Here is a 26,725-nt window from a genome sequence, read left to right as displayed (position 1 = left end):
CCCTATATCTCTATCTCACCCCTCCCCTATATCTCTATCTCACCCTCCCCCTCCCCTATATCTCACCCCCCTATATCTCTATCTCACCCCTCCCCTATATCTCTATCTCACCCCTCCCTTATATCTCTATCTCACCCCTCCCTATATCTCTATCCACCCCTCCCTATATCTCTATCTCACCCCTCCCCCCATATCTCTATCTCACCCCTCCCCCATATCTCTATCTCTCTATGTTTCTCACCCCCTCCCTATTTCTCTATCTCACCTATCTCCCCCTATCTATCTCTATCTCACCCTCCCCTTATATTTCTATATCTATATCTCCATCTCACCCCCCCTTATATCTATATCTCCATCTCCCCTCCCCTATATCTCTATCTCTACCCTCCCCTATATCTCTATCTCCCTCCCCCTATATCTCTATCTCACCCATCTCCCTTATATTTCTATCCATTTCTCCCCTCCCTATATCTCTATCTCTTATACTATCCACTCCCTATATATTCTCTATCTCACCCTCCCTATATCTCTATCTCACCCCTCCCTATATCTCTATCTCATCCCCCTCCCTATATCTCTCATCTATATCTCTATCCACCCTCCCTATATCTCTATCTCCCTCCCTCTATCTTATATCTCTATCTCACCCTCTTATATCTCTATCTCACCCTCTCCCTTTATATCTCACCCCTCCCTATATCTCTATCTCACCCTCCTATATCTCTATCTCACCCCCCTCCCTATATCTCTATCTCACCCCTCCCCTATATCTCTATCTCTCTTATATCTCTATCTCACCCTATCCACCCCTCCCTATATCTCTATCTCACCCCCTCTATATCTCTATCTCACCCTCTCCTATATCTCTATCTCACCCTCCCCTATATCTCTATCTCACCCCTCCATCTCCTCACCCCCTTATATTTCTATCCACCCCCTCCCTATATCTCTATCTCACCCCTCCCCTCTCCCTTATATCTCTATCTCACCCCCTCCCTATATCTCTATCTCACCCCCTCCTTATATCTCTATCTCACCCTCCCTTATATTCTATCCACCCCCTCCTATATCTCTATCTCCCTATATCTCTATCTATCACACCCTCCCTATATCTCTATCTCACCCCTCCCTATATCTCTATCTCACCTCCCCTATATCTCTCCCTATATCTCTATCTCACCCCCTCTCCCTATATCTCTATCTCACCCCTCCCTATATCTATCTATCCACCCTCTCCCTATATATCTCTATCTCACCTCCCCCTATATCTCTATCTCACCCTCCCTATATCTCTATCTCACCCCTCCCTATATCCCCTATATCTCTATCTCACCCCCTCCCCCCTATATCTCTATCTCACCCCTCCCTATATCTCTATCTCACCCCTCCCTATATCTCTATCCCCACCCTCCCTCCCTATATCTCTATCTCACCCCTCCCTATATCTCTATCTCACCCTCCCTTATATCTCTATCTCACCCCCTCCCTATATCTCTATCTCATCTCCCCTCCCTATATCTCTATCTCACCCCTCCCTATATCTCTATCTCACCCTCCCTATATCTCTATCTCACCCCCCCTCCCTATATCTCTATCTCACCCCCTCCCTTATATCTCTATCTCACCCCCCCTTATATTTCTATCCCCCTCCCTATATCTCTATCTCATCCCCTCCCCTATATCTCTATCTCTATCTCACCCTCCCTTATATTTCTATCCACCCCCCTCCCCTCCTATATCTCTATCTCATCTCTATCTCCCTTATATCTCTATCCACTTATATCCTATCCACCCCCTCCCTTATATTTCTATCCACCCCCTCCCTATATCTCTATCTCACCCCTCCTTATATCTCTATCCACCCCCTCCCTATATTTCTATCCACCCCCTCCCTATATCTCTATCTCACCCTCCCTATATCTCTATCTCACCCCCCCCTATATCTCTATCTCACCCCTCCCTATATCTCTATCTCACCCCTCCCTTATATTTCTATCTCACCCCCTCCCTATATCTCTATCTCACCCCTCCCTATATCTCTATCTCACCCCTCCCCTTATATCTCTATCTCACCCTCCCTTATATCTCTATCTCACCCCTCCCTATATCTCTATCTCACCCCCTCCCCTTATATCTATCTCACCCTCCCTTATATTTCTATCCCCCTCCCTATATCTCTATCTCACCCTCCCTTATATTTCTATCCACCCCTCCCTATATCTCTATCTCACCCCTCCCTATATCTCTATCTCACCCCCTCCCTATATCTCTATCTCACCCTCCCTATATCTCTATCTCACCCCTCCCTATATCTCTCACCCTCCCTATATCTCCTCACCCTCCCTATATCTCTATCTCACCCCCTCCCTATATCTCTATCTCACCCCCTCCCCCTATATCTCTATCTCACCCTCCCTATATCTCTATCCCTCCCCTCCCTATATCTCTATCTCACCCTCCCTATATCTCTATCTCACCCTCCCTATATCTCTATCTCACCCTCCCCTATATCTCTATCTCCCTTATATCTCTATCTCACCCTCCCTTATATTTCTATCCACCCCTCCCTATATCTCTATCTCACCCCCCCTATATCTCTATCTCCCCCTCCCTATATCTCTATCTCACCCCTCCCCTATATCTCTATCTCACCCCTCCCTTATATCTCTATCTCACCCCCTCCCTTATATTTCTATCCACCCCTCCCTATATCTCTATCTCACCCTCCCTTATATCTCACCCCTCCCTATATCTCTATCTCCCCTCCCCTATATCTCTATCTCACCCCCTTATATCTCTATCTCACCCCTCCCTTATATTTCTATCCACCCCTCCCTATATCTCTATCTCACCCCTCCCTTATATCTCTATCCACCCCTCCCTATATTTCTATCCACCCCTCCCTATATCTCTATCTCACCCCTCCCTATATCTCTATCTCACCCTCCCCTATATCTCTATCTCACCCCTCCCCTATATCTCTATCTCACCCCTCCCTTATATCTCTATCTCACCCTCCCTTATATTTCTATCTCACCCCCTCCCTATATCTCTATCTCACCCCTCCCTATATTTCTATCTCACCCCCTCCCTTATATTTCTATCCACCCTCCCTATATCTCTATCTCACCCTCCCTTATATTTCTATCCACCCCTCCCTATATCTCTATCCACCCCTCCCTATATCTCTATCTCACCCCCTCCCTATATCTCTATCTCACCCCCTCCCTATATCTCTATCTCACCCCCCCCTATATCTCTATCTCACCTCCTCCCTATATCTCTCTCACCCCTCCCTATATCTCTATCTCACCCTCCCTATATCTCTATCTCACCCCTCCCCCATATCTCTATCTCACCCCTCCCCTATATCTCTATCTCACCCTCCCCTATATTTCTATCCACCCCCTCCCTTATATTTCTATCCACCCCTCCCTATATCTCTATCTCACCCCTCCCTTATATTTCTATCCACCCCCTCCCTATATCTCTATCTCCCCTCCCTTATATTTCTATCCACCCCTCCCTATATCTCTATCTCACCCCTCCCTTATATTTCTATCCACCCCCTCCTATATCTCTATCTCACCCTCCCTATATCTCTATCTCACTCCCTCCCTTATATCTCTATCTCACCCTCCCCTATATCTCACCTCTCCCCTTATATCTCTATCTCACCCCTCCCCTATATCTCTATCTCACCCTCCCCCTATATCTCTATCTCACCCCTCCCCCTATATCTCTATCTCACCCCTCCCTTATATCTCTATCTCACCCCCTCCCTTATATTTCTATCCCCTCCCTATATCTCTATCTCACCCCTCCCTATATCTCTATCTCACCCTCCCCTATATCTCTATCTCACCCTCCCCTTATATCTCTATCTCACCCCTCCCCTTATATTTCTATCCACCCCTCCCTATATCTCTATCTCACCCCTCCCTTATATCTCTCTCACCCCTCCCTATATCTCTATCTCACCCCCTCCCCTATATCTCTATCTCACCCCTCCCCTTATATCTCTATCTCACCCCTCCCTTATATTTCTATCCACCCCCTCCCTATATCTCTATCTCACCCCTCCCTTATATCTCTATCCACCCCCCCTCCCTATATTTCTATCCACCCCTCCCTATATCTCTATCTCACCCCCTCCCTATATCTCTATCTCACCCCCTCCCCTATATCTCTATCTCACCCCCTCCCTATATCTCTATCTCACCTATCTCACCCCCTCCCCTATATCTCTATCTCACCCTCCCTATATCTCTATCTCACCCCTCCCTTATATCTCTATCTCACCCTCCCCTATATCTCTATCTCACCCCTCCCTATATCTCTATCTCCCTCCTTATATTTCTATCTCACCCCTCCCTTATATTTCTATCCACCCCTCCCTATATCTCTATCTCACCCCTCCCTTATATTTCTATCCACCCCTCCCTATATCTCTATCCACCCCCTCCCTATATCTCTATCTCACCCCTCCCTATATCTCTATCTCACCCTCCCTATATCTCTATCTCACCCCCTCCCTATATCTCTCACCCCTCCCTATCTATCCACCCCCTCCCTATATCTCTATCTCACCCCCTCCCTATATCTCTATCTCACCCCCTCCCTATATCTCTATCTCACCCTCCCCTATATCTCTATCCACCCCCTCCCTATATCTCTATCTCACCCCCTCCCTATATCTCTATCTCACCCCCTCCCTATATCTCTATCTCACCCCCTCCCCTATATCTCTATCTCACCCCTCCCTTATATCTCTATCTCACCCCTCCCTTATATTTCTATCCACCCCTCCCTATATCTCTATCTCACCCCTCCCTATATCTCTATCTCACCCCTCCCTATATCTCTATCTCACCCCTCCCCTATATCTCTATCTCACCCTCCTTATATCTCTATCTCACCTCCTCCCTTATATTTCTATCCACCCCTCCCTATATCTCTATCTCACCCCTCCCTTATATCACCCTCTCCCTATATCTCTATCTCACCCTCCCCTATATCTCTATCTCACCCTCCCCTTATATCTCTATCTCACCCCTCCCTTATATTTCTATCCACCCCTCCCTATATCTCTATCTCACCCCCCCTTATATCTCTATCTCACCCCTCCCTATATTTCTATCCACCCTCCCTATATCTCTATCTCACCCTCCCTATATCTCTATCTCACCCTCCCCTATATCTCTATCTCACCCCCTCCCCTATATCTCTATCTCACCCCTCCCTTATATCTCTATCTCACCCCTCCCTTATATTTCTATCTCACCCTCCCTATATCTCTATCTCACCCCTCCCTTATATCTATCTCACCCCCTCCCTTATATTTCTATCCACCCCTCCCTATATCTCTATCTCACCCCTCCCTTATATTTCTATCCACCCCTCCCTATATCTCTATCCACCCCCTCCCTATATCTCTATCTCACCCCCTCCCTATATCTCTATCTCACCCCCTCCCTATATCTCTATCTCACCCCTCCCTATATCTCTATCTCTCCCTATATCTCTCTCACCCCCTCCCTATATCTCTATCCACCCCTCCCTATATCTCTATCTCACCCCTCCCCTATATCTCTATCTCACCCCTCCCCCATATCTCTATCTCACCCCCTCCCCTATATCTCTATCTCACCCTCCCTTATATTTCTATCTCACCCCCTCCCTTATATTTCTATCTCACCCCCTCCCTATATCTCTATCTCACCCCTCCCTTATATTTCTATCTCACCCCCTCCCTATATCTCTATCTCACCCTCTCCCTATATCTCTATCCACCCCTCCCTATATCTCTATCCACCCCTCCCTATATCTCTATCTCACCCTCCCTATATCTCTATCTCACCCCCTCCCTATATCTCTATCTCACCCCCTCCTATATCTCTATCTCACCCCTCCCTATATCTCTATCTCACCCCTCCCTATATCTCTCTCACCCCTCCCTATATGTCTATCCACCCCCTCCCTATATCTCTATCTCACCCTCCCCCATATCTCTATCTCACCCTCCCCCATATCTCTATCTCACCCTCCCCCTATATTTCTATCCACCCCTCCCTTATATTTCTATCCACCCTCCCTATATCTCTATCTCACCCTCCCTTATATTTCTATCCACCCCTCCCTATGTCTCTATCTCTCCCCTCCTTATATTTCTATCCACCCCTCCCTATATCTCTATCTCACCCCTCCCTTATATTTCTATCCACCCCCTCCCTATATCTCTATCTCACCCTCCCTATATCTCTATCTCACCCCTCCCTTATATCTCTATCTCACCCCTCCCCCTATATCTCACCTCTCCCTTATATCTCTATCTCACCCTCCCCTATATCTCTATCTCACCCTCCCCTATATCTCTATCTCACCCTCCTTATATCTCTATCTCACCCCTCCCCTATATCTCTATCTCACCCCTCCCTATATCTCTATCTCACCCCTCCTTATATCTCTATCTCACCCTCCCTTATATTTCTATCCACCCCTCCCTATATCTCTATCTCACCCCCTCCCTATATCTCTATCTCACCCCTCCCTATATCTCTATCTCACCCCTCCCTTATATCTCTATCTCACCCCTCCCTTATATTTCTATCCACCCTCCCTATATCTCTATCTCACCCTCCCTTATATCTCTATCTCACCCCCTCCTTATATCTCTCTCACCCCCTCCCCTATATCTCTATCTCACCCCTCCCCTTATATCTCTATCTCACCCCCTCCCTTATATTTCTATCCACCCCTCCCTATATCTCTATCTCACCCCTCCCTTATATCTCTATCCACCCCTCCCTATATTTCTATCCACCCCCTCCCTATATCTCTATCTCACCCCCTCCCTATATCTCTATCTCACCCCTCCCCATATCTCTATCTCACCCCTCCCTATATCTCTATCTCACCCTCCCCTATATCTCTATCTCACCCTCCCCTATATCTCTATCTCACCCCTCCCTTATATCTCTATCTCACCCCTCCCTTATATTTCTATCTCACCCCTCCCTATATCTCTATCTCCCCCCCCCTATATCTCTATTTCACCCCTCCCTATATCTCTATCTCACCCCTCCCTATATCTCTATCTCACCCCCTCCCTATATCTCTATCTCACCCCCCTATATTATATTTCTATCCACCCCCTCCCTATATCTCTATCTCACCCCTCCCTATATCTCTATCTCACCCTCCCTATATCTCTATCTCACCCCTCCCCTATATCTCTATCTCATCCTTCCCCTATATCTATCTCACCCCTATATCTCTATCTCCCTCCCCCATATCTCTCTCTCACCCCTCCCCCTATATCTCACCCCTCCCCTATATCTCACCCCTCTCCCTATATCTCTATCTCACCCACCTCCCCTATATCTCTCTCACCCCCTCCCTTATATCTCTATCTCACCCTCCCCATATATCTCTCTCACCCCCTCCCCATATATCTCTCACCCACCTCCCTATATCTCTATCTCACCCCTCCCCCTATATCTCACCCCTCCCCTATATCTCACCCCCTCTCCCTATATCTCTCTCACCCACCTCCCCCTATATCTCTCTCATCCCAACCCTATATCTCACCCTCTCCCCTATATCTATATCTCACCCTCTCCCCTATATCTCTATCCACCCCTATATCTCTATCTCACCCCCTATATCTCTATCTCACCCCTATATCTCTAACCCCTATATCTCTATCTCACCCCTATATCTCTATCTCACCCCTCCCCTATATCTCACCCTTCCCCTATATCTCTATTTCACCCCTCCCCTATATCTCTATCTCACCCCTCCCTATATCTCTATCTCACCCATCTCCCTATATCTCTATCTCACCCCTCCCCTATATCTCTATTTCACCCCATCCCCTATTTCTATCTGACCCCCTCCCTATATCTCTATCTCACCCCCCCTATATCTCTATCTCCCCTCCCCTATATCTCTATATCACCCCTCCCTATATCTCTATCTTACCCCCTCCCCTATATCTCTATCTCGATTCCCCCCTCCCCTATATCTCTATATCACCCCCTCCCCTATATCTCTATCTTACCCCCTCCCTATATCTCTATCTCACCCCTCCCCCCTATATCTCTATCTCACCCCTCCCTATATCTCTATTTCACCTCCTCCCCTATATCTCTATCTCACCCATCTCCCCTATATCTCACCCCTCTATCTCACCCATCTCCCTAAATCTCTATTTCACCCTTCCCCCTATATCTCACCCATCTCCCTATATCTCTCTCACCCCCTCCCCCTATATCTCTATCCCTCTCTGCTCTCTCCACTCCTTCTCTTCCCCCTCCAGGTGGAGTCTAAGTCCAGCCCCCTGCTGATAACTGATGCCCTAGCAGGGCACGCCCACCAGCTGCAGGTGAGAGCCCAGGACGACATCAACCCAGACAGCCAGTGGAGTGACTGGAGCCCCCTACTGCAGGCTTGTCCATGGATTGGTGAGAATACCCTTGTGTCCCAAATGGAACCCTATTCCCTATATAGTACACTACTTTAGACCAGAACCCTATGGAACCCGATTCCCTATATGGTGCACTACTTTAGACCAGAACCCTATTCCCTATATAGTGCACTACTTTGAGCAGGACCCAGCAAACCGGGAACATTCCCAGAACATTAGCTAAGATTCCCATTAAGCGCTAGTTTGAGTTTTATCTAACAGTAGAATGATAACATCCCAAAAAACATTAAAATTATGTTTTTGATCACATATATATATATATAAATAAAATAAAGGTTTTATTCATGTTTTAAATTAAATATCCTTGGAATGTTTTCCTAATATTCACCAAAATTTTCCCAGCAAACCTAAAATGTTTCTATGATAGTTCCCAGAACATTCGTTAGGTTGCAGAAAATGTTCTTATAACATAAAAACTGTCCAGTCGTGCTGAAGATGATACAATGTTTACATAAAACATTCACCTAATGTTGCAAGAACGTTCCCAGAACACATTTAGTCTGTTCTATAAAGGTTCTCAGAACACATTTAGTCTGTTCTTATAAGGTTCTCAGAACACATTTAGTCTGTTCTATAAAGGTTCTCAGAACATATTTAGTCTATTCTTTAAAGGTTCTCAGAACACATTTAGTCTGTTCCTATAAGGTTCTCAGAACATATTTAGTCTGTTCTATAAAGGTTCTCAGAACACATTTAGTCTGTTCTTTAAAGGTTCTCAGAACACATTTAGTCTGTTTTATAAAGGTTCTCAGAACACATTTAGTATGTTCTTATAAGGTTCTCAGAACACATTTAGTCTGTTCTATAAAGGTCCTCAGAACACATTTAGTCTGTTCTATAAAGGTCCTCAGAACACATTTAGTCTGTTCTATAAAGGTTCTCAGAACACATTTAGTCTGTTCTATAAAGGTTCTCAGAACACATTTAGTCTGTTCTATAAAGGTTCTCAGAACACATTTAGTCTGTTCTTTAAAGGTCATCAGAACACATTTAGTCTGTTCTATAAAGGTTCTCAGAACACATTTAGTCTGTTCTATAAAGGTTCTCAGAACACATTTAGTCTGTTCTATAAAGGTTCTCAGAACACATTTAGTCTGTTCTATAAGGTTCTCAGAACACATTTAGTCTGTTCTATATAAGGTTCTCAGAACACATTTAGTCTGATCTTATAAGGTTCTCAGAACACATTTAGTCTGTTCTATAAAGGTTCTCAGAACACATTTAGTCTGTTCTATAAAGGTTCTCAGAACACATTTAGTCTGTTCCTATAAGGTTCTCAGAATGTTTCATTACATTGTGTTTACAGTTTGTAGGGAACATTGTGAGGACATCACAGAAGATGAACTGTCCAGTTGTGTGGATGATTATACAATCTTTATTTTAGGGTGCAACAAACATTCACCTGATGTTACAAGAACAGTGATGTTCTTTAAAAGTTCCTAAAACATGTATTTTGGATGTGGGAACATGGTGGGAATATGACAAGAGAGAGGTTCCCAGAACAGTACAACTGTCTGGTTGTGAGAGAGGTTCCCAGAACAGTACAACTGTCTGGTTGTGCTGGAATATGACAAGAGAGAGGTTCCCAGAACAGGTTCCCAGAACAGTACAACTGTCCGGTTGTGCTGGAATATGACAAGAGAGAGGTTCCCAGAACAGTACAACTGTCTGGTTGTGCTGGAATATGACAAGAGAGAGGTTCCCAGAACAGGTTCCCAGAACAGTGCAACTGTCTGGTTGTGCTGGAATATGACAAGAGAGAGGTTCCCAGAACAGGTTACCAGAACAGTACAACTGTCCGGTTGTGCTGGAATATGACAAGAGAGAGGTTACCAGAACAGGTTCCCAGAACAGTACAACTGTCTGGTTGTGCTGGAATATGACAAGAGAGAGGTTACCAGAACAGGTTCCCAGAACAGTGCAACTGTCTGGTTGTGCTGGAATATGACAAGAGAGGTTCCCAGAACAGGTTCCCAGAACAGTACAACTGTCTGGTTGTGCTGGAATATGACAAGAATGAGGTTCCCAGAACAGGTTCCCAGAACAGTACAACTGTCTGGTTGTGCTGTCATGTATCAGGGTGCACAAAACAGTCCTTTGATGTTGTAATATTGTTGACAGAACAGCTGGTCTAAGTTGTTTAACACTAGAACCTCCTGGCCTTTCAGCCTGTAACTTGTTAAAGAACGTTGAGAACATTACAGGGTGTCCCCTTTAGTATACGCATCAGATGCAAATCAACCCACAAGGTGTGCAAACATAATCACCCATGCTTGATAAATAGTGCATAGATGAAGAATATTTAGTGGAAATATATCCATTTAAAATATAACAACAATAGTTTGTTTGTTTAGATCTGTTCAAGGATATGTTTTGTATAATTGTACAAAGGCCTAGTGAAAAACGTAGGCCTAAAGCCAATGTTGTACACTTCCTGCCAATGACATTCTAACAGTCAAATAAAAACATTTCACGTATGATATCGGAAGAAAAATCATTAGTTGTCTTTATGAAGGTCTTACATAACATTAGAATACTAAAAAAAATATTATTTCAAATAATTTGATTTGATCTGGTGTGACCACCATTTGCCTCATGCAGCACGACACATCTCCTTCACATAGAGTTGATGAGGCTGTTGATTGTAGCCTGTGGAATGTCTTCCCACTCCTCTTCAATGGCTGTGCGAAGTTGCTGGATATTGGTGGGAACTGGAACACGCTGTCGTACACGTCGATCCAGAGCATCCCACACATGCTCAATGGGTCACATGTCTGGTGAGTATGCAGGCCATGGAGGAGTGTGTTGTCCTGGCACCACCTGGCCAGGTCTCTGACCTCGTCCCTATATGCTAACTCATCGTCACCGGTGATCAGGCCTACCACCGTTGTGTTGTCAGCAAACTTAATGATGGTGTTGGAGTTGTGCTTGGCCATGCAGTCGTGGGTGAACAGGGAGTACAGGAGGGGACTGAGCACGCACCCCTGAGGGGCCCTTGTGTTGAGGATCAGAATGGCAGATGTGGTGTTCCCTACCCTTACCACCTGGGGGCGGCCCGTCAGGAAGCCCAGGATCCAGTTGCAGAGAGAGGTGTTTAGAGAGGTGTTTAGTCCCAGGGTCCTTAGCTTAGCAATGAGCTTTGAGGTCACTATGGTGTTGAAGTCTGAGCTGTAGTCAATGAACAGCATTCTCACAAAGGTGTTCCTTTTGTCCAAGTGGGAAAGTGTGATTGATATTGCGTAATCTGTGGATCTGTTTGGGTGGAATGTGAATTGGAGTGAGTCTAGGGTTTCAGCTAAAAAGTACATGTAGTATGCCACTGATTTGTATCTGCAACAAGTCATATTTTCTTCATGTACATTATTTAATATTCACATGAAAATCTGTCGCCAATTGGATGGAAACCTAGTTAGTGATCATATTTTCTGGCGATATGCATACCTGGAGACATTTGTAATTTAACACATTTTTCTCCTATTTTTCTGCCGGTCCAGTCCAGGGTACATTGCGTACTGCTGCCCAGTGGCTCCCCCCTTGCCAGGGAGGGCTATCCAGGTGACTTTGGCTGTGTCCCAATCCAAAGGCAGCTGTCTGCTGCATCACTTGACATTCCACCAAGCACCAGATGTTTGTTTACATTGTAGAGGAACTACTGATAACAATTAAGTGAACAACTATCCCAACATGGACATATCACCAATGACAAGTAATAGATTCCATCTCCTTTTTACCTGTTAATGAATGAAGGTATAGTGTCCTCCTCTCAACATTGCCTGGTCTGCTGCTCCATCGTTGTGGACACTGATACGTAGACTATGTGACATTTTAAATGTATTTCAGTGTTCTATGTCTTATGTCATGTTTCATGACCCCAGGAAGAGTAGTTGGTAATCTTGCTTGTTTGTAGGTGACCAAATACTTATTTTCCAACATAATTTGCAAATAAATTCATTAAAAATCCTACAATGTGATTTCCTGGATTTTTTCTTCTCATTTTGTCTGTCATAGTTGAAGTGTACCTATGATGAAAATTACAGGCCTCTCTCATCTTTTTAAGTGGGAGAACTTGCACCATTGGTGGCTGACTAAATACTTTTTTGCCCCACTGTATCTGTAAATCGCAACTCACAGATATGTGAGGCCTCTCTGAACTCAATAAAACTCACAGATATATGAGGCCTCTCTGAACTCAATACAACTCACAGATATGTGAGGCCTCTCTGAACTCAATACAACTCACAGATACACTACCATTCAAAAGTTTGGAGTCAGTTAGACATGTCCTTGTTTTTGTCCATTAAAATAACATCAAATTGATCAGAAATACAGTGTAGACATTGTTCATGTTGTAAATGACTATTGTAGCTGGAAAAGTCAGATTTTATTATGGAATATCTACATAGGCGTACAGAGGCCCATTATCAGCAACCATCACTCCTGTGTTCCAATGGCACGTTGTGTTAGCTAATCCAAGTTTATCATTTTAAAAGGATAATTAATCATTAGAAAACCCTTTTGCAATTACAGTGGGGAGACGAGTATTTGATAAACTCTCGATTTTGCACGTTTTCCTACTTACAAAGCATGTAGAGGTCTAATTTTTATCATAGGTACACTTCAACTGTGAGAGACGGAATCTAAAACAAAAATCCAGAAAATCACATTGTATGATTTTTAAGTAATTAATTTGCATTTTATTGCATGACATTAGTATTTGATCACCTACCAACCAGTAAGAATTCCGGCTCTCACAGCCCTCCTGTTCTCCACTCATTACCTGTTTGAACTCGTTACCTGTATAAAATACACCTGTCCACACACTCAATCAAACAGACTCCAACCTCTCCACAATGGCCAAGACAAGAGGGCTGTGTAAGGACATCAGGGATACAATTGTTGACCTGCACAAGGCTGGGATGGGCTACAGGACAATAGGCAAGCAGCTTGGTGAGAAGGCAACAACTGTTGGCGCAATTATTAGAAAATGGAATAAGTTCAAGATGACGGTCAATCACCCTCGGTCTGGGGCTCCATGCAAGATCTCACCTCGTGGGGCATCAATGATCATGAGGAAGGTGAGGGATCAGCCCAGAACTACACGACAGGACCTGGTCAATGACCTGAAGAGAGCTGGGACAACAGTCTCAAAGAAAACCATTAGTAACACACTACGTCGTCATGGATTAAAATCCTGCAGCGCACGCAAGGTCCCCCTGCTCAAGCCAGAGCATGTCCAGGCCCGTCTGAAGTTTGCCAATGACCATCTGGAGGATCCAGAGGAGGAATGGGAGAAGGTCATGTGGTCTGATGAGACAAAAATAGAGCTTTTTGGTCTAAACTCCACTCACCATGTTTGGAAGAAGAAGAAGGATGAGTACAACCCCAAGAACACCATCCCAACCGTGAAGCATGGAGGTGGAAATTACATTTACATTTATGTCATTTAGCAGACGCTCTTATCCAGAGCGACTTACAAATTGGAAATATCATTCTTTGGGGATGCTTTTCTGTAAAGGGGACAGGACGACTGCACTGTATTGAGGGGAGGATGGATGGGGCCATGTATCGCTAGATCTTGGCCAACAACCTCCTTCCCTCAGTAAGAGCATTGAAGATGGGTCATGGTTGGGTCTTCCAGCATGACAACGACCCGAAACAGACAGCCAGGGCAACTAAGAAGTGGATCCGTAAGAACCATCTCAAGGTCCTGGAGTGGCCTAGCCAGTCTCCAGACCTGAACCCAATAGAACATCTTTGGAGGGAGCTGAAAGTCCGTATTGCCGAGCGACAGCCCCGAAACCTGAAGGATCTGGAGAAGGTCTGTATGGAGGAGTGGGCCAAAATCCCTGCTGCAGTGTGTGCAAACCTGGTGAAGAACTACAGGAAACGTATGATCTCTGTAATTGCAAACAAAGGTTTCTGTACCAAATATTAAGTTCTGCTTTTCTGATTATCAAATACTCAAAACACATGCTTTGTAAGTAGGAAAACCTGCACAATCAGCAGTGTATCAAATACTTGTTCTCCCCATTGTATGTTAGCACAGCTGAAAACTGTTGCACTGAATAAAGAAGCAATACAACTGGCCTTTAGACTAGTTGAGTATCTGGAGCATCAGCATTTGTGGGTTCGATTACAGGCTCAAAATGGCCAGAAACAAATACATTTCTCCTGAAACTCGTCAGTCTATTCTTGTTCTGAGAAATGAAGGCTATTCCATGCGAGAAATTGCCAAGAAACTGAAGATCTCGTACAATGTTGTGTACTACTTTCACAGAACTGCTCAAACTGCCTAGGCAAGAGGACAAGTACATTAGAGTGTCTAGTTTGAGAAACGGACGCCTCACAAGTCCTCAACTGGCAGCTTCATTAAATAGTGCCCACAAAACACCAGTCTCAACGTCAACAGTGAAGAGGCGACTCTGGGAAGCTGGCTTTCTAGGCAGAGTTCCTCTGTCCATTGTCTGTGTTCTTTTGCCCAACTTAATATTTTATTTTTATTGGCCAGTCTGAGATATGGCTTTTTCTTTGTAAATCTGCCTAGAAGGCCAGCATCCCGGAGTCACCTCTTCACTGGTGACGTTGAGACCAATGTTTTCCGGGTACTATTTAATGAAGCTGCCAATAAATGTTTTAGGAATATCTAAAGAACGTAAAACATGTGTTCTGGGAACGTTCTTGTAACATCAGGTGAATGTTTGTTGCACCCTAAAATAAAGATTGTATAATCATCCACACAACTGGACTGTTCATCTTCTGTGATGTCCTCACAATGTTCCCTACAAACTGTAAACACAATGTAATGAAACATTCTGAGAACCTTATAAGAACAGACTAAATGTGTTCTGAGGACCTTATAAGAACAGACTAAATGTGTTCTGAGAACCTTATAAGAACAGACTAAATGTGTTCTGAGAACCTTATAGAACAGACTAAATGTGTTCTGAGAACCTTATAAGAACAGACTAAATGTGTTCTGAGAACCTTATAAGAACAGACTAAATGTGTTCTGAGAACCTTATAAGATCAGACTAAATGTGTTCTGAGAACCTTTATAGAACAGACTAAATGTGTTCTGAGGACCTTTATAGAACAGACTAAATGTGTTCTGAGAACCTTTATAGAACAGACTAAATGTGTTCTGAGAACCTTTATAGAACAGACTAAATGTGTTCTGAGAACCTTATAAGAACAGACTAAATGTGTTCTGAGAACCTTATAAGAACAGACTAAATGTGTTCTGAGAACCTTTATAGAACAGACTAAATGTGTTCTGAGAACCTTATAAGAACAGACTAAATGTGTTCTGAGAACCTTTATAAGAACAGACTAAATGTGTTCTGAGAACCTTTATAGAACAGACTAAATGTGTTCTGAGAACCTTTAAGAACAGACTAAATGTGTTCTGAGAACCTTTATAGAACAGACTAAATGTGTTCTGAGAACCTTTATAGAACAGACTAAATGTGTTCTGAGAACCTTTATAGAACAGACTAAATGTGTTCTGAGAACCTTTATAGAACAGACTACATGTGTTCTGAGGACCTTATAAGATCAGACTAAATGTGTTCTGAGAACCTTTATAGAACAGACTAAATGTGTTCTGAGGACCTTTATAGAACAGACTAAATGTGTTCTGAGGACCTTTATAGAACAGACTAAATGTGTTCTGAGAACCTTTATAGAACAGACTAAATGTGTTCTGAGGACCTTTATAGAACAGACTAAATGTGTTCTGAGGACCTTTATAGAACAGACTAAATGTGTTCTGAGAACCTTTATAGAACAGACTAAATGTGTTCTGAGGACCTTTATAGAACAGACTAAATGTGTTCTGAGGACCTTTATAGAACAGACTAAATGTGTTCTGAGGACCTTTATAGAACAGACTAAATGTGTTCTGAGAACCTTTATAGAACAGACTAAATGTGTTCTGAGAACCTTTATAGAACAGACTAAATGTGTTCTGAGGACCTTATAAGATCAGACTAAATGTGTTCTGAGAACCTTTATAGAACAGACTAAATGTGTTCTGAGAACCTTTATAGAACAGACTAAATGTGTTCTGAGAACATTCTTGCAACATTAGGTGAATATTTTATATAAACATTGTATCATCATCAGTTTTTTGTGTTATGAGAACATTTGCCTCAACCTAACGAATGTTCTGGGAACTATCACAGAACCAGTGTTGGTTTGCTGGGCTGCATGGTGATTTCCTTTACTTTAGACATTGTCTACAACTGGACCTTTATTAAACCCAGCACAGCGGTTGAATAGACTCTACTTTCTCACTACAGTTACTTGGTCTGAGGTGTTGTTAACAGGTCTAGTCTTTGTAAATCCTACAGGTAGTACTGCCGAGCCTACTGAAGAAACATTCCCTGTCGACTACAACGACACGGACGCAGACGCCTCTACAGCCAACACCAAGTCAGAGAGTAAGTATGCCTTGTCTGAGCCAGAACGTCACATAGAGCAGGAGTCTATCTCCTGTTTCTGTATCAGTTAGCCTTGTCTGAGCCAGAGCAGCGTGATGTACAGGACACCCCCTGGACAGGACACTAGTCAGTTAGCCTGGTCTGAACCAGAGCAGCTTGATGTACAGGACACCCCCTGGACAGGACACTAGTCAGTTAGCCTGGTCTGAACCAGAGCAGCGTGATGTACAGGACACCCCCTGGACAGGACACTAGTCAGTTAGCCTAGTCTGAACCAGAGCAGCTTGATGTACAGGACACTAGTCAGTTAGCCTGGTCTGAGCCAGAGCAGCGTGATGTACAGGACACCCCCTGGACAGGACACTAGTCAGTTAGCCTGGTCTGAACCAGAGCAGCGTGATGTACAGGACACCCCCTGGACAGGACACTAGTCAGTTAGCCTGGTCTGAGCCAGAGCAGCATGATGTACAGGACACTAGTCAGTTAGCCTGGTCTGAACCAGAGCAGCGTGATGTACAGGACACTAGTCAGTTAGCCTGGTCTGAACCAGAGCAGCATGATGTACAGGACACCCCCTGGACAGGACACTAGTCAGTTAGCCTGGTCTGAGCCAGAGCAGCGTGATGTACAGGACACTAGTCAGTTAGCCTGGTCTGAACCAGAGCAGCGTGATGTACAGGACACTAGTCAGTTAGCCTGGTCTGAACCAGAGCAGCGTGATGTACAGGACACCCCCTGGACAGGACACTAGTCAGTTAGCCTGGTCTGAGCCAGAGCAGCTTGATGTACAGGACACCCCCTGGACAGGACACTAGTCAGTTAGCCTGGTCTGAACCAGAGCAGCGTGATGTACAGGACACCCCCTGGACAGGACACTAGTCAGTTAGCCTGGTCTGAACCAGAGCAGCGTGATGTACAGGACACTAGTCAGTTAGCCTGGTCTGAGCCAGAGCAGCTTGATGTACAGGACACCCCCTGGACAGGACACTAGTCAGTTAGCCTGGTCTGAACCAGAGCAGCGTGATGTACAGGACACCCCCTGGACAGGACACTAGTCAGTTAGCCTGGTCTGAGCCAGAGCAGCGTGATGTACAGGACACTAGTCAGTTAGCCTAGTCTGAGCCAGGGCAGCTTGATGTACAGGACACCCCCTGGACAGGACACTAGTCAGTTAGCCTGGTCTGAGCCAGAGCAGTGTGATGTACAGGACACTAGTCAGTTAGCCTGGTCTGAGCAGCTTGATGTACAGGACACTAGTCAGTTAGCCTGGTCTGAGCCAGAGCAGCTTGATGTACAGGACACCCCCTGGACAGGACACTAGTCAGTTAGCCTGGTCTGAGCCAGAGCAGCGTGATGTACAGGACACTAGTCAGTGAGCCTGGTCTGAGCCAGAGCGGCTTGATGTACAGGACACCCCCTGGACAGGACACTAGTCAGTTAGCCTGGTCTGAGCCAGAGCAGCGTGATGTACAGGACACTAGTCAGTTAGCCTAGTCTGAACCAGAGCAGCGTGATGTACAGGACACCCCCTGGACAGGACACTAGTCAGTTAGCCTGGTCTGAGCAGCTTGATGTACAGGACACTAGTCAGTTAGCCTGGTCTGAGCCAGAGCAGCTTGATGTACAGGACACCCCCTGGACAGGACACTAGTCAGTTAGCCTGGTCTGAGCAGCTTGATGTATAGGACACTAGTCAGTTAGCCTGGTCTGAACCAGAAGCCAGGACACCCCTGGCAGGCGTGATGTCTGAACCAGAGCACAGGACACCCCTGGACAGGACACTAGTCAGTTAGCCTGGTCTGAACCAGAGCAGCGTGATGTACAGGACACCCCCTGGACAGGACACTAGTCAGTTAGCCTGGTCTGAACCAGAGCAGCGTGATGTACAGGACACCCCCTGGACAGGACACTAGTCAGTTAGCCTGGTCTGAGCCAGAGCAGCGTGATGTACAGGACACTAGTCAGTTAGCCTGGTCTGAGCCAGAGCAGCTTGATGTACAGGACACCCCCTGGACAGGACACTAGTCAGTTAGCCTGGTCTGAGCCAGAGCAGTGTGATGTACAGGACAGCCCCCTGATGTACAGGACACTAGTCAGTTAGCCTGGTCTGAGCCAGAGCAGCTTGATGTACAGGACACCCCCTGGACAGGACACTAGTCAGTTAGCCTGGTCTGAGCCAGAGCAGCGTGATGTACAGGACACTAGTCAGTTAGCCTGGTCTGAGCCAGAGCAGCTTGATGTACAGGACACCCCCTGGACAGGACACTAGTCAGTTAGCCTGGTCTGAGCCAGAGCAGCGTGATGTACAGGACACTAGTCAGTTAGCCTGGTCTGAGCCAGAGCAGCGTGATGTACAGGACACCCCCTGGACAGGACACTAGTCAGTTAGCCTGGTCTGAGCCAGTTAGCCTGGTCAGCAGTGATGTACAGGACACTAGTCAGTTAGCCTGGTCTGAGCCAGAGCAGCTTGATGTACAGGACACCCCCTGGACAGGACACTAGTCAGTTAGCCTGGTCTGAGCAGCTTGATGTATAGGACACTAGTCAGTTAGCCTGGTCTGAGCCAGAGCAGCGTGATGTACAGGACACCCCCTGGACAGGACACTAGTCAGTTAGCCTGGTCTGAACCAGAGCAGCGTGATGTACAGGACACCCCCTGGACAGGACACTAGTCAGTTAGCCTGGTCTGAGCCAGAGCAGCGTGATGTACAGGACACCCCCTGGACAGGACACTAGTCAGTTAGCCTGGTCTGAACCAGAGCAGCGTGATGTACAGGACACCCCCTGGACAGGACACTAGTCAGTTAGCCTGGTCTGAACCAGAGCAGCGTGATGTACAGGACACCCCTGGACAGGACACTAGTCAGTTAGCCTGGTCTGAGCCAGAGCAGCTTGATGTACAGGACACCCCTGGACAGGACACTAGTCAGTTAGCCTGGTCTGAACCAGAGCAGCTTGATGTACAGGACACCCCTGGACAGGACACTAGTCAGTTAGCCTGGTCTGAGCCAGAGCAGCGTGATGTACAGGACACTAGTCAGTTAGCCTGGTCTGAGCCAGGGCAGCTTGACACCCCCTGTACAGGACACTAGTCAGCCTTAGCCTGGTCTGAGCCAGAGCAGCTTGATGTACAGGACACTAGTCCTGGTCTGGACAGGACACTAGTCAGTTAGCCTGGTCTGAGCCAGAGCAGCGTGATGTACAGGACACCCCTGGACAGGACACTAGTCAGTTAGCCTAGTCTGAACCAGAGCAGCGTGATGTACAGGACACCCCTGGACAGGACACTAGTCAGTTAGCCTGGTCTGAGCCAGAGCAGCTTGATGTACAGGACACCCCCTGGAGTCAGCCTGGTCCCTGGACAGGACACTAGTCAGTTAGCCTGGTCTGAGCCAGAGCAGCTTGATGTACAGGACACCCCCTGGACAGGACACTAGTCAGTTAGCCTGGTCTGAACCAGAGCAGCGTGATGTACAGGACACTAGTCAGTTAGCCTGGTCTGAACCAGAGCAGCGTGATGTACAGGACACTAGTCAGTTAGCCTAGTCTGAACCAGAGCAGCGTGATGTACAGGACACCCCCTGGACAGGACACTAGTCAGTTAGCCTGGTCTGAGCCAGAGCAGCGTGATGTACAGGACACCCCCTGGACAGGACACTAGTCAGTTAGCCTGGTCTGAGCCAGAGCAGCGTGATGTACAGGACACTAGTCAGTTAGCCTGGTCTGAGCCAGAGCAGCTTGATGTACAGGACACTAGTCAGTTAGCCTGGTCTGAGCCAGAGCAGCGTGATGTACAGGACACCCCCTGGACAGGACACTAGTCAGTTAGCCTGGTCTGAGCAGCTTGATGTACAGGACACTAGTCAGTTATCCTGGTCTGAGCCAGAGCAGCTTGATGTACAGGACACCCCCTGGACAGGACACTAGTCAGTTAGCCTGGTCTGAGCCAGAGCAGCGTGATGGACAGGACACTAGTCAGTTAGCCTAGTCTGAGCCAGAGCAGCATGATGTACAGGACACCCCCTGGACAGGACACTAGTCAGTTAGCCTGGTCTGAGCCAGAGCAGCGTGATGTACAGGACACTAGTCAGTTAGCCTGGTCTGAACCAGAGCAGTGTGATGTACAGGACACCCCCTGGACAGGACACTAGTCAGTTAGCCTGGTCTGAGCCAGAGCAGCGTGATGGACAGGACACTAGTCAGTTAGCCTGGTCTGAACCAGAGCAGCGTGATGTACAGGACACCCCCTGGACAGGACACTAGTCAGTTAGCCTGGTCTGAGCAGCTTGATGTACAGGACACTAGTCAGTTAGCCTGGTCTGAGCCAGAGCAGCGTGATGACACCCCTGGACAGGACACTAGTCAGTTAGCCTGGTCAGCCCCTGGACAGGACACTAGTCAGTTAGCCTAGTCTGAACCAGAGCAGCGTGATGTACAGGACACCCCCTGGACAGGACACTAGTCAGTTAGCCTAGTCTGAACCAGAGCAGCTTGATGTACAGGACACTAGTCAGTTAGCCTGGTCTGAGCCAGAGCAGCTTGATGTACAGGACACCCCCTGGACTGGACACACCCTGGTCTTGATGTGCGTCGTTGCTCCTCTTTCTACCTGCTGGATTCTCTTTCTGTTTTCAATGGCAGAGAGTGCTGAGTAGGGAGAGAGGGAGAGAGAGAGAGAGAGGGAGAGAGAGAGAGAGAGAGAGAGGGAGGAGAGAGGGAGAGAGAGAGAGAGAGAGAGAGAGAGAGAGAGAGAAAGAGCTTTGATTAAATATTTAGTATCAGATCTCTGCTGTCCTGCCAGATGTTTTTTTTATCTGCTGTTGCCAGATGTCCTCCATCTTGTGGAAATACAGTTGTTTTATTTTATTTCATCACACAAACATTGTACAGAACAGAACACAACTATGAGCATGAAAGGTTCAACTTCCACAGTCCACATGTCTGATGTGTCTCGGTAACATTCATGTTTGTGTTAAGTTAAAACTGGATGAAGAGACAAACCTTTCAACTCATCTAGTTAACAGGACACACATACATTACTTCAGTCTCTCTCTATATATACATCAGTATCTCTCTATACATCAGTCTCTCTATATACACCAGTCTCTATATACTTCAGTCTCTATATACTTCAGTCTCTATATACATCAGTCTCTATATACACCAGTCTCTCTATATACATCAGTCTCTATATATACATCAGTCTCTATATACATCAGTCTCTATATACACCGGTCTCTCTATATACACCAGTCTCTCTATATACACCAGTCTCTCTATATACACCAGTCTCTCTCTATACACCAGTCTCTCTATATACACCAGTCTCTATATACACCAGTCTAGATATACTGCAGTCTCTCTATATACACCAGTCTCACTGTATATGTCAGTCTCTATATATATATCAGTCTCTATACACCAGTCTCTCTATATACATCAGTCTCTCTATACACCAGTCTCTATATAAACCAGTCTCTATATACACCAGTCTCTGTATACTCCAGTCTCTCTATATACATCAGTCTCTCTATACATCAGTCTCTCTCTATACACCAGTCTCTATATACATCAGTCTCTCTATACACCAGTCTCTATATACACCAGTCTCTCTATACACCAGTCTCTATATACATCAGTCTCTATATACATCAGTCTCTCTCTCTGTATACTTCAGTCTCTCTATATACACCTGTCTCTATATACACCAGTCTCTCTATACACCAGTCTCTATATACACCAGTCTCTCTCTGTATACTTCAGTCTCTCTATATACATCAGTCTCTCTATATACACCTGTCTCTATATACACCAGTCTCTATATACACCAGTCTCTCTGTATACATCAGTTCCTCTATATACATATGTCCCTATATACATCAGTCTCTCTCTCTATAAATCAGTCTCTCTCTGTATACATCAGTCTCTCTCTCTATAAATCAGTCTCTCTCTGTATACATCAGTCTCTCTCTCTGTATATTTCAGTGTCTCTATATACATCAGTCTCTCTATATACACCAGTCTCTCTATACACCAGTCTCTATATACACCAGTCTCTATATACATCAGTTCCTCTATATACATCAGTCTCTCTATATACACCTGTCTCTATATACACCAGTCTCTATATACATCAGTCTCTCTATACATCAGTCTCTATATACATCAGTTCCTCTATATACACCAGTCTCTCTATATACATCAGTCTCTCTATATACACCAGTCTCTATATACACCAGTCTCTATATATACATCCGTTTTTCTATATACATCAGTCTCTCTCTATACATCGGTCTCTCTCTATACATCAGTCTCTCTATATACATCAGTCTCTCTATATACACCAGTATCTCTATATACACCAGTATCTCTATACATCAGTCTCTCTATATACATCAGTCTCTCTCTATACATCAGTCTCTCTATACATCAGTCTCTATATACACCAGTATCTCTATCCATCAGTCTCTATATACATCAGTCTCTCTCTATCCATCAGTCTCTCTCTATACATCAGTCTCTATATAAATCAGTCTCTCTCTATACATCAGTCTCTATATACATCAGTCTCTCTCTATACATCAGTCTATATATGATTCAGTCTCTATATATACACCAGTCTCTATATACATCAGTCTCTCTATATACATCAGTTCCTCTATATACATCAGTCTCTATATACATCAGTCTCTCTCTATACATCAGTCTATATATGCTTCAGTCTCTATATATACACCAGTCTCTATATACATCAGTCTCTCTCTATACATCAGTCTCTCTCTATACATCAGTCTCTCTATACATCGTGTCTCTCTCTATACATCGTGTCTCTATATACATCAGTCTCTCTCTACACACCAGTCTCTCTCTGTCCATCAGTCTCTCTCTGTCCATCAGTCTCTCTCTGTCCATCAGTCTCTCTCTATACATCAGTCTCTATATACACCAGTCTCTCTCTATACACCAGTCTCTCTCTATACATCAGTCTCTCTATACATCGTGTCTCTCTCTATACATTGTGTCTCTATATACATCAGTCTCTCTCTACACACCAGTCTCTCTCTGTCCATCAGTCTCTCTCTGTCCATCAGTCTCTCTCTGTCCATCAGTCTCTCTCTATACATCAGTCTCTATATACACCAGTCTCTCTCTATACACCAGTCTCTCTCTATACATCAGTCTCTCTATACATCGTGTCTCTCTCTATACACCAGTCTCTCTATACACCAGTCTCTCTCTATACATCAGTCTCTCTATACATCGTGTCTCTCTCTACACACCAGTCTCTCTCTGTCCATCAGTCTCTCTCTGTCCATCAGTCTCTCTATATACATCAGTCTCTCTCTATACACCAGTCTCTATATACACCAGTCTCTCTATATACACCAGTCTCTCTCTATACACCAGTCTCTCTCTATACATCAGTCTCTCTATACACCAGTCTCTCTATATACACCAGTCTCTCTCTATACACCAGTCTCTCTCTATACATCAGTCTCTCTATACATCGTGTCTCTATATACATCAGTCTCTCTATATACATCGGTCTCTCTATACACCGGTCTCTCTATACACCAGTCTCTCTCTATACATCAGTCTCTCTCTATACACCAGTCTCTATATACATCAGTGTCTCTATATGCATCAGTCTCTCTATACACCAGTCTCTGTATTTATCAGTCTCTCTCTATCCATCAGTCTCTCTCTATCCACCAGTCTCTATATACATCAGTCTCTCTCTATAAATCAGTCTCTACATATACATCAGTCTCTCTATACATCAGTCTCTCTATACATCAGTCTCTCTCTATACATCAGTCTCTATATACACCAGTCTCTATATACACCAGTCTCTCTCTATACATCAGTCTCTCATATACATCAGTCTCTCTATATACATCAGTCTCTATATACATCAGTCTCTATATACATCAGTCTCTATACATCAGTCTCTCTCTATACATCAGTCTCTACATATACATCAGTCTCTCTATACATCAGTCTCTCTCTATACATCAGTCTCTCTCTATACATCAGTCTCTCTCTATACATCAGTGTATCTATATACATCAGTCTCTCTCTATACATCAGTCTCTATATACACCAGTCTCTATATACACCAGTCTCTCTCTATACATCAGTCTCTACATATACATCAGTCTCTCTCTATACATCAGTCTCTATATACACCAGTCTCTATATACATCAGTCTCTATACACCAGTCTCTCTCTATACATCAGTCTCTACATATACATCAGTCTCTCTATATACATCAGTCTCTCTATACATCAGTCTCTCTCTATACATCAGTGTATCTATATACATCAGTCTCTATATACATCAGTCTCTCTATACATCAGTGTATCTATATACACCAGTCTCTATATACACCAGTCTCTCTCTATACATCAGTCTCTCTCTATACATCAGTCTCTCTCTATAAATCAGTCTCTACATATACATCAGTCTCTCTCTATACATCAGTCTCTCTATATACACCAGTCTCTCTATATACACCAGTCTCTCTCTATACACCAGTCTCTCTATATACACCAGTCTCTCTATATACATCAGTCTCTCTATATACATCAGTCTCTCTATATACACCAGTCTCTCTCTATACATCAGTCTCTCTATATACACCAGTCTCTCTACACCAGTCTCTCTATACACCAGTCTCTCTATACACCACACCAGTCTCTCTATATACACCAGTCTCTCTATATACATCAGTCTCTCTATATACATCAGTCGCTCTATATACATCAGTCTCTCTCTGTCCATCAGTCTCTCTATATACATCAGTCTCTCTCTGTCCATCAGTCTCTCTATATACATTGTGTCTCTCTCTATACATCATGTCTCTCTCTATACACCAGTCTCTCTCTGTCCATCAGTCTCTCTATATACATCAGTCTCTCTCTGTCCATCAGTCTCTCTCTATACATCCGTCTCTATATACACCAGTCTCTCTCTATACATCAGTCTCTCTATCCATCAGTCTCTCTCTATACATCATGTCTCTCTCTATCCATCAGTCTCTCTCTATACACCAGTCTCTATATATACATCAGTCTCTCTCTATACATCAGTCTCTCTCTATACACCAGTCTCTCTCTATACATCAGTCTCTATACACCAGTCTCTCTCTATACATCAGTCTCTCTCTATACATCAGTCTCTCTATATACATCAGTCTCTCTATATACATCAGTCTCTCTATATACATCAGTCTCTATACACCAGTCTCTCTCTATACACCAGTCTCTATATATACATCAGTCTCTCTCTATACATCAGTCTCTATATATACATCGTGTCTCTCTCTATACATCAGTCTCTCTCTATACATCAGTCTCTCTCTGTCCATCAGTCTCTCTCTATCCATCAGTCTCTCTCTATACACCAGTCTCTCTCTATACATCAGTCTCTCTATACATCAGTCTCTCTCTATACATCAGTCTCTCTCTATACATCAGTCTCTCTATACATCAGTCTCTCTCTATACATCAGTCTCTCTATACATCAGTCTCTCTCTATACATCAGTCTCTCTCTATACATCAGTCTCTCTCTATACACCAGTCTCTCTCTATACACCAGTCTCTATATATACATCAGTCTCTCTCTACATCAGTCTCTCTCTATACACCAGTCTCTCTCTATACATCAGTCTCTCTCTATACACCAGTCTCTATATATACATCAGTCTCTCTCTATACATCAGTCTCTCTCTATACACCAGTCTCTCTCTATACATCAGTCTCTATACACCAGTCTCTCTCTATACATCAGTC

The 26,725-nt window shown here is 44.7% G+C and overlaps 1 protein-coding gene across 1 annotated transcript in view; it reads left to right on the top strand.

Annotated features, from left to right (window-relative positions):
* il11ra (interleukin 11 receptor subunit alpha) overlaps window positions 1–26,725 on the top strand; it is a 122,211-nt gene that overhangs the window by 87,553 nt on the left and 7,933 nt on the right. The window contains 2 exon segments of the mRNA XM_065007696.1: window positions 8,321–8,465; window positions 16,840–16,929. Of these exon segments, the coding sequence (XP_064863768.1) occupies window positions 8,321–8,465; window positions 16,840–16,929 (235 nt within the window).

Source organism: Oncorhynchus nerka, linkage group LG22 (genome assembly GCF_034236695.1).
Source record: "Oncorhynchus nerka isolate Pitt River linkage group LG22, Oner_Uvic_2.0, whole genome shotgun sequence".
NCBI lineage: Eukaryota > Metazoa > Chordata > Actinopteri > Salmoniformes > Salmonidae > Oncorhynchus > Oncorhynchus nerka.
This window is presented reverse-complemented; position numbering and strand designations above follow the sequence as displayed.